This window comes from Galeopterus variegatus, unplaced genomic scaffold, assembly GCF_000696425.1.
Source record: "Galeopterus variegatus unplaced genomic scaffold, G_variegatus-3.0.2 Scaffold3571, whole genome shotgun sequence".
NCBI lineage: Eukaryota > Metazoa > Chordata > Mammalia > Dermoptera > Cynocephalidae > Galeopterus > Galeopterus variegatus.
The window spans coordinates 29564-39137 of record NW_007729682.1 but is presented as its reverse complement, the minus strand read 5'-3'; the positions used below and the strand labels follow the sequence as shown (position 1 = coordinate 39137).

The window sequence follows — 9574 nt, the reverse complement described above, 5'->3', positions numbered from 1 at the left end:
TGTGTTAACTGCTCCATGGGTCCTTTGAAAGAATCGTCCGCAGATGTGACTGCGTGTGCGGTCCCGTCAGCACACATCACACCCAAAAGCAGCTTGTCCCAGGGCCTGTTTGCACGAAGCGTGGGTCTCTCCATGACTGAGGCTTAAGCACTGGTTTCCCTCCTTCTCGAAAGGCCTGCTCTGTCTGTGCTCGAGCAGGGTGCAGAGGAGGCCAGCACGGGGCACGAAGCTGCTGCCCCTTCCTGTCACTCTTCCTGGTCCACACAGGACACTCTCAGCTCTGGTTGGCAGAAAAGAGAGTGATTCCAGCAGTGTCTCTTCTCTAGTCCTACCTTTCCCCAGAGCTGTCTTCACGACATGAGAGGCTGCAGAGACTGAGGCTCCCTTGCCGGGGTCTCTGGCCCCGGCCCTCTGTGGACACGTCATCCGAGTTGCTAAAGAGTAGCTCTCTTCTGTCCCCCTTTACCGTACAGCTCCAGTCCCTTCTTTAAAATTCCTGCCTGTGCCATAATTCTGGCTTTGGCTTCTGCTCTTCGATAATGTCTGTGCCGTGAAAGACAGGAAAGCGGCTGCGTTTGTTTGGTCCACCCTGCTGAGCGCCGGCTGCCCACCAGTGCAGCAGCGTGGGCAGCTGGGGTGCTCCATGGAGCAGCCTGCTCTGCCCGGAGCTGCGCATCCCAGTGGAGCTGCTGTGCACCTGGGGACCCTCTTGTGGCACTCCCAGTAGACGGGGTGATGGAGGGATGCTGACAGATAGAAAGTGGATCACTCCTCAGAAGATTTACTTTGTTTCCAGCAACACCCGCCGGGCTGCAGAGGTCTGGATGGATCAATACAAGAACTTCTATTATGCAGCAGTGCCTTCTGCCAGGAACGTTCCTTATGGAAAGTGAGTGTCGCGTCTGCCTTCTGCTCACTTGGGGGTCCTTGGGTGCGGAGGCTGGGGGCTGCGGCCAGAGTTGAGAACAGCTCCCGGGTGGAGGCTGTGCGGACCCCGAGGTGGGCGGGGGCTGGGCTGTGCTCACCGCAGATTTTCAGGTTCGCTGTAGAGAGAGCCTGTCATTCTTACGGTATGTAAGGTGGTCCCGTTTCCCTGTCCTGCAGCATTCAGAGCAGACTGGAGCTTAGGAAGAAACTCGGCTGCAAGCCTTTCAAGTGGTACCTTGAAAATGTCTATCCAGAACTAAGGTGAGTCCCAGGACCCCACGTTTCGCCTCGTGAGGGCTTAGAAGCAAAGGTCAAAGTGAAGGCCAAGTGTTCGGATTCCCTGTGTACCAGCCAGCTGTCAAAAAAAAAAAGTCAGAGACATGGCAGAGGCCTTCAGAGGTTGAGCTGCAGGCGGTAAGAGCAGTGTCCTAGCCCCATGGCTGTCCCCAAGTGTCCCTGTGGCCTCCCGCCCCTTCCTCTGTAGAGCCATCCCCCTGTTCTTCCTGGACCTGGAGGCCATCCCCGGGCATCACCTTGTTTTAGCTTGTTCCCCATTGGTGGGATGACAGGAAGGTGACCCAGGGGACTGTTGTCCAGCAGGCTCGTCAGGTGCCCTCGATGCCCTCCCAGCCTCTGTGGCCTCTCTGACAGGCTGTCTCCTGTGTCCCTCCTCTGCCCTTGCCCATGAGCGTCAGCCCGTCCCTCCCTGCCTTGCTGCAGTCCATGGGGCACTGCTGTCCCTCCAGTGGGCTGGCAGGAAGCGGCCTCAGCGAGGCTCAGGGAACAGGGACCTGACATGGGGCTGCTCATCTGGGCTGGTCTGACCATGTTGCCAGTGACACAGAAGCACCCTCCTGGCCTCATCTCTTCACCGACTGCTCGTTTTAAGCTCCCGTGGGCTCCACGTCCTGCAGGAAATGCGCAGGCCCGCCAGGTTTGGGACGTGGCCGAACTTCCTCTCCTCGTGAGGCACATCGTAACCTAATAGTCCTGGAGCAGGTTCCAGGTGCCTGCGTCTCCCACACGGCCACTGTGCATATGGGCTGCCACCGTCACCCTGGCTCACAGTGCTCGCTCGGTGGCTTTCGGAACTGTGTCCTCTGCTTTCACAGTAATGTGTGAGATGCCGGGTGGCTGTGCCCCAGGAGGAGCAGGAGGGAGCAGGGTTCTCCTGCCTCGGTTCCCCTCTGGGGGTGGCATTTGCAGGGTACTGAGAGCAAGGATGGTCTCCAGGGGGAAGCCTGGTCCTGGTCTCCCCCTGGCAGTGGAGGGGCTTCCCAGCAGTGGATGTCACCGCACGATGGCACCGGCTCTGCCTCGGCTGTCCCAGCTGGCTGTGGCTGGGTGGGTGACGAAGCTGGGTAGAGTGACATTAAATGTAGTTTCTCACTGAAGTCACCCGTGATTTGGGGCAACCCCAGGCCTTGCACCCACGTAAGACCCCAACTGAGGCATTCAGAACCACTGCTGTGAATGGGCGTCCCCATCCCTGCAGGGCGAGGGGACACCAGCTTCAGGTTTTACTGTGTCTGTGACCATTGCTACTTGGGGCTGAAATGCTGTCTGTGAAGTGTCTTAGGTGACATTTGCAGCAGACCTGCTTAGCGGGTGTAGACAGGAGAGTGCACTGGGGTTTAGAGCTCGTGTCTGCACGCAGCTGGCACCTGCGGAGGGAGACTGAGTCTCGAGCACGCTGCTCTTCCCTGCTGGTCTCCGTTCTCTGTTTTGGCTGCTGACAGACCCCCTCATGGTCTCCCCTGCAGTCGGTAAGGTCAGATCCCAAGTCTCTTGAGAAGTCCAAGGCAGCAGGATCAGACCACGTTGATTAGTTTCTCACTGACTTCCAGCAGACACTGGGGAGGGCCGGGAGCTTTCTGGAAAAACTTCCCGATTCAGAGTAGAAAGAATCCTCCAGAGGCTCAGAGAAGCGCTGGGTCACGGACACCCCTGCCTGTGGTGGGGGACGTCCCCTGCCTGGCGCTGGCCTCCCCCTTGTTCCTGCTGCCTGGGAGGAGGTCACCGGGCACAGGGTTGCTGGACAGGAGCTGGCGGTCATGTGGAATTAAGCAGGATTCTCGCGTTGCTTTTCAGGGTGCCAGACCATCAGGACATCGCGTTTGGGGCCTTGCAGCAGGGAACCAACTGCCTCGACACGCTGGGCCACTTTGCCGATGGTGTGGTTGGAGTTTATGAATGTCACAATGCTGGGGGGAACCAGGTACGTATGGGTGGACTCCACCCCTGTCCAGGCTGCCACCTTCCTCCTGGGCGGGCAGCACCTGGCTCCTGCTGGTCACAGCCTCTCGGGCCAGTCTCTGCGGCAGTGGCAAGGGGTGAGCTGGTTGACGTTGACCTCAGCCCCTCGTCCAGGCCTCCTTGTCCAGGCATGGCTGCGGGACGGTGGCACGGGCCGTCTCCTGCTTCCTCCTTCCTGCCAGCTCTGTCCTCCCCACCCTGTCTTCACCCCGACGCGCCTGTTCTGCGTCTGTGACTGGCCTCGAGTGTGGCCTCCACACCTGCCTTGTGCCCCACGTAACGGGTGCTCAGCCGCGGGCACTGTGGCTGCTGCTGCTAGAGCAGCGTCATCACCGCCTGTTAGGTACCGATGGCTCGGGTATAGGATGTTAGCAGTCGCTTCAGTGTGAGACGCGCACACATCGTTTCCTGGAGGCGTAAACCGCCCCCTTCTCCTGTCACTGGAAAGGAGAGAGGTCCGGGGAGGCCTGGGGGGCCCGGCCGTGACCTGTGTGTTCCCAGGTGGTTTTCCCACGAGATGATAACAGGTGTTTGGGTAAAACACGAGCGTCCTGCACAAGGAAGTTGGGCAGAGCTGTGTGCCCTCGTCCCCTTCTTGAAGACTTGACTGGCACCAAGAGGGCCTGCCGTTCAAAAAACCATGGTTGACCCAGAACCTTCTTAACGAGAACCATTTTTGCCAGAGGGCTCCTGCTTGCATGTGACGTTCACTGCTCCAAGTTCTCCCAAGCGACTGTCCGGGCACAGCACAGTCCCCAAATACCTTGGCCCCTTTCTGGGCACTTGGTAATGTGGTTTTAGTTAGTGCTGGTGTGGAATGGCCCAGACACCCTGGATTAGGCAAGGGAAGAGAGAGAACCTCCTGTCTTGGGCTGGACTGGGCCCGTCCCCATCGGCGTGGGGCAGGTGTCGGGCCTGGCCCTGCCCCGCCCCAGCACGCGTGCCATTCCCAGGCCTCCAGGGTCTGGCCTCTGCTCTTAGCCTCTAGGTCTTGAGGATGCTCCGCAGGGAGCAGGCTACAGGCCGTGGGGAGCGCAAGGGCCAGCCTCTGGGCATCGCTTGATTTTCGGGTTTTAAGTATTTAGTATTTAATCCTATGGCATGGGGTCCCGGTGGAGGAACCCATGAAGAGGAAGGAAGGAGCAGGATAGGGGAGGGAAGAGCAAGGAAGTGAGAGAAGTGGGGCCAAGAGCCAGCTGGTGCAGGCGGTCCCCAACTCATGATGTGCCCGGCTCACGATGGCTCGACTCACAGTGGCTAGACTTCACTATGGCCTGACTCACGATGGCCCAACTCACAGTGGCCCAACTTCACGATGAGCTGACTCACAATATCTTGACTTCACGATGGCCCAACAAATGCTGTCCCAACCTCACAGTGGCCTGACTCACAATGGCCCAACCTCACAACAGTGTGAAAGAGACACACATTCAGTAGAAACCGTCTTGTGATGTTGGGTGGGTTGTGTGTATTAAGTGCATTTCAACCTGTGCTATTTTCAACTTGCAATGGGTTTCTAGGGGTGTAACCCCATCACAAGTCAAGGGGCGTCTGTGACTGTGGGGTGGGCGGAGGCGGAAGAGAAAGTGCGGTCCCACCACATGCGTTTGTGTTCTTGTTCGCTCCTCTGTCCAAGGCCCTGATGTTGAATGTGGTTTCACTGACGGCTGGGGCTAGGGGGCCCAGCGACATCATCAGGGTCTCGTTCCTGGTGGCCATGTGGCAGCGGTGGTACCGTTCTTGTGCTGCTGGCGGCGGGACAGGAGGGGTGTGGGACCTGCTCTGCTCCTGCACTGACCACAACTGTGTTTCTTTCCTCGGTTTGGGCTTCAGGCTGACGCAGGGAAAGCACAGGGAGAGAATTGTTGTCTGTTTCCATGCGAAGCCATTGCAAAAGTACTGAAATGCCCTCAGAAAAGCGAAGCCTCGTGAGGAAGGGGACGCGATGGACCGAGTTCTCTGGAAGCTGCACAGAACCCAGGAGAGAGAGGGGGCTTTGGGGTTCGGCAGCACGGCCTGCATTCAGATCTCGCCAAGTGCAGACTCTGGGGTGGTTTGCTGGGGTGGGCAGAGCTCGCCTTTGGTCTGTGGGTACAAGAGGATGGACAGGGTGCCCCCAGACCCTGCCCCGTCTGCGTTCTCGGGCTTGCCGCTCTCCCCCGCTGGCCTGTCCTGCGCGTGTGGCTGTGGGGGTTCCCTGGCCACGCTGACGGGCTCTGCGATCCTGTGGACGTCGGCGGGGTCAAGCCTGCCTGTCTGCGCAGCTCCACTGGGAGGGATGCGTCTTCATCCACAGAGCATTTGGGAAGAAGCGCTTCCAGGCTCCTACTGGAGGACCTCCTGGTCGGAGCGTCTTCCCTGGGCCCTACGACAGGCTTGGCCCCCTCAGCATGGGGAGTAGGTCCTCAGGGAGTGGGTGTGTGCGGCTTTTATCCCACGGCTAGAAACACGGCATTGGGCCCTGCGGTGGTGGCTCAGCAGGAGACGGAGGCTTGGCTTGTGCCGTGCAGCTGTGACGACCCCACCTCTCCAGGAGCAAGGCCTTTGTGCCTCCGGCCCTGGCCTCCCAGGGGTGCCCATGGTGGTCTTGGGCGTTCTTCTCTGCAGGCCTGGAGGTGTGGGACCATGTGTCCTGGGCTGCCAGCATGTTGCCAGCTTGCACCTCGTGCCCCCCGTGACTTTACTTTTTACTCGCTCCCCATTTCAGTCACAGGATGTCGTGGTTTGGACAGGAAATTATGGGCACGGAGCTCACTGGTGACGAGCCGCTCTCAGGATGCCCTTTTGGGGAGGAAGCAGATGGGGACAGCATGGGAGGCCTCCCAAGGCTGGTTGCTCCCAGGAGAGGGGACAGTGATGGGTGGCAGCCAGAGCCCAGGCCTCGGTCTGCCAACAAAGCCTCACTCCCAGTCTCCACGCAGACTCCAGCAGTCAGCACGGGGCTGGCCGAGGTCCTGCAGGGACCTTGCTGCTGTTGTCACGGGGCTTTCCCTCCTTCCTGCAAGTGTGCTGCCCCCTCCAGGGTGGTCGTACCCTACCCTCCTCCAGTGCCCGTGTGCAGAACCACCCCGAGAGCTTCTGCAAAATGCCAACCGGGTCCTCTGCCCAGAGAGCCTGATTTAATTTGTCTGGGGTCGGAGGGCACCTAGTCTTGAAGAGCCCCCAAGTGATTCTGAATGGGCAGCAGGGGTTCTGCAGCGGGTGTGACATGGTGACCCTACCACTCACCTGGGGACAACTCCCTCCATGGACCCACTAGAGGCCAGCAAGCGTCTTTCCAACAAGTGCTGCCCAGTAGGTCCATGTGCTGTGACAGACGCACTAGATTGTGCTGTCCAGCGTGGCCCCCGCCTGTGGCCAGGGGAGTGACATTAAATTTCTAACTTTATTTAATTTTAATGAATGTAATGTGATTGGCCACGTGTGGCTGCCGGCTGTTTGTTACTGTGGTTCTGGAGGTGACAGCAGGCAGAGACCCGCTTGCTGCTGTGTGGACTTTCTGGCTCCTGAGCCCACCCGAGTGAGCCCTTTGTGAACTGAGGGAAAGGGACCCATTTTGGGGTCATGTGCCGTATGGATGAGAAACGGGAGAGTAATTAGTATTTCCTGCCTGCAAAGGGCACGGTGCTCGGGAAGAGTGAGGTTTGTTATCTGGTTTCTGGCGGAGCCTCAGCAGACACACTAATGAGTGCGCTTTTAAGAGTGGCAGCTCAGGAAAGCACTTCTTAAATACTTATGAACCGTATTTTACAAATTCAGATCATTGAAATGCGACAGAGGAACAGAGGGGCAGGCAGCTGTCGTTTGCGCAGGGGGGTCTGTTTCTGTGGAATTCGGTGTAAAGTGTGCCTTACAGTGACAAAGCACAAGATGGCAAGAAGGTCGCGGAGGAGCTCAGATGTCATCTCTGCTGTCAGCAAACCTCCCCCCACCCCAGCGCCAAGGACAGTCTCCTCCACGTGCACAGTGCTCCTGCCACCCGCGAGGGTGTCGCTGTGCCATGGCTTCACACACACGTGCAGGGGTGTGACCGGCACCTGTCCAGAGTGACGGGAGCAGGGACGCTTCTTCCTGGACCTCTTTGTCCGGAAGGCTGTCTGCACCCAGGAAAGCACACACGCCTTCCCATCTGCTCAACACTCCAGCGTTTCTGCGACCAAATGAACGGGAAAACCAAAGTGCGTTTCCTGCTCTAGACTCACACAAACCTTCACTTCCGACGCCGGACGTGCGGGGTTTTCCCCAGACCAAGCCGTTCTCATACTTTGCAGACACAGCTGGGGTCCTACGAGTCAGTTCAGTGCCGACACTAACCACCCGGAGTTAGCACAGACCCCGCAGGTGAAGGGCTCAGTCATGCAAGATGCCCTCACGGCAGACAGCAGTCCCAAGTCCCGGTTGTCACCTGTGCTTCTGACCAGCAGGCTGTGAGTCAGGGTTCAGTCATTTGCTAGTGAAAGGGTACAACTCAGGAAGACATGGCACAGGGTGGGGCCTGGGAGTGGGGTGGGGACACGGAGCTCCCACACTCCCTGCACCTCCACGTGTTCCCCAACCCAGGGCTCTCCAAACCCCTAGTTCAGGGGTTTTTATGGAGGTTTCATCACATAGGCACGATCAGTCACAAGCCCAATCTCCAGCCCTGCTGCCTTCCTGGAGGACGGAGGGTGGAACTGTGCGTCCCAGGCTTCTCATCATGGCCTGGTCTTTCTGGCGGCCAGCCCCACCCAGGAGCCACCCAGACAGGCCTCCTTAGGACAGAAGACATTCTTATCACCTGGGAAATTCCAAGGGGTTGGGAGCTTTGTGCCAGGAATCAGAGTCAAAATCCAAACCCTGGAACAAAAAATCTCCTAACGTAGCGCTCCTGTAGCTCAGGAAATTACAGTGTTGAGGCGTGTCGTTCTACCAGGAACCCGGGGGCAGAGACCAGGTACATATCTCTTTATTATGTGACACCGTCCAAAGCATGAGTGACCTGGAAGAGCCCTCTGTAGTTCAGCCGTGCACGATGACAGCGTCCTGGAATGTCCGGGTTCCCCTCTCCCGCGTGCGTCCGTGCAGTCCACAGGCCAAGCAGGTTTTTCTCCCCAGGACTTTTCAGTGCCTTTAATAGCTACATTTTCAAGAGAGAAACATGGCACACATCCAGTGTTTCCCAAATTTGATGTGACCTAGAACTGATTTTTGGTAGTAGAACGTGAGAAACACTCGTTAGAAGGGGAGAAGATTGAAGCCCACGGAGGTGACACTTGCGTCACTACCTGCTGGGGGGTGAAGAAGCCTGCAGACGGGGAAGGTGGCTTCCCTGATTCCCAGACGTCTCCCCCACAGGCTCCTGCAGGAGCCGGAGACAGTGCACCCCACCCGTGGTGGGGTAGGGCCTGACACGGGAGGCTTCAGGTTTTAATGTGTTTCTAATCGCAGACCACTTGTTCCAGTGTGATTTAGGTACTAGACAGCGAGCTGGGCACTGTGAGCGTACCTGAGTCGCGCAGCTGTGTGCGGCAGGTGGTCGCCGGGCAGGTGGGAAGTGAGGGGCCACAGCAGCTGCCCAGCCTAGAGCAGAGGGGGCTGGGGGTGATCCGTGTCCCTGTGGGATTCTGAGTGGGAAGAGGCCTCGCTGCTCTGGGTCCTGAAGGGTTTAGGTGGGTGCTTTTCCCTTCGAGGGTCCAGTCCCAGGGTGATGGTTGGAAGCCTCACCTGCCTGCCCCGCTGTGGCCCTGCCCAGAGCAGGCTCCAGCCCCTCTGCCGCCTGTGACCACGTCCACCCTTCTCTGATCTCGGGCTTCCTGCCCTTTCAGATGGTCTCGTTTAGTATTCCCAATACTAAGCCCTGTCTCAGCCTGTATGAGTCCATATCTGTTGCTTATAGTAAAGTACACGGAACGGGGTGATTTGTAAGAAAATGAAATTTATTGCTCACAGTTCAGAGGCTGGCAAGTCCACAGTCCAGGGAACACATCTGCTGAGGGTCTTCTTTGGTGGTGGCAATGCAGGGGTCTCACGTGGCAGAAAATGGCAGAGCAGAAAGAGACTCACCCCTCACGTGCTCTCCTTTTAAAGCCCCCAGAACTATGCCCGGACCACCGTTATTAATCCATTCCCTCCACATGGTCAGTGCCACAGTCTAAGCACCTCTTCAAGGCCCCACCTTTCAATTACCATAATAGGATTTCCTGCCCTCTTTATACTGTCATGGGGGGACTGAGTTTAGGGAGACACTCAACCCAAGGCATAGCCATTAATGTGTGCGTGTGTGGTTTGTATATTTAAAAATGATAGGCAAGGGCCGGCCCGTGGCTCAGTCGGGAGAGTGCGGTGCTGACATGGGAGAGCGTGGTGCTGACAACACCAAGTCAAGGTCAAGGGTGAAGATCCCCTTACCGGT

At 57.9% G+C, this 9574-nt stretch overlaps 1 protein-coding gene across 1 annotated transcript in view; it reads left to right on the top strand.

Annotated features, from left to right (window-relative positions):
- Positions 1-9574, top strand: part of GALNT2 (polypeptide N-acetylgalactosaminyltransferase 2) — an 82898-nt gene that overhangs the window by 66219 nt on the left and 7105 nt on the right. The window contains exons 11-13 of the mRNA XM_008585438.1: positions 797-889; positions 1105-1188; positions 3019-3145. Coding sequence (XP_008583660.1) covers positions 797-889; positions 1105-1188; positions 3019-3145 — 304 coding nt within the window. The remainder of the gene's footprint in view (positions 1-796; positions 890-1104; positions 1189-3018; positions 3146-9574) is intronic.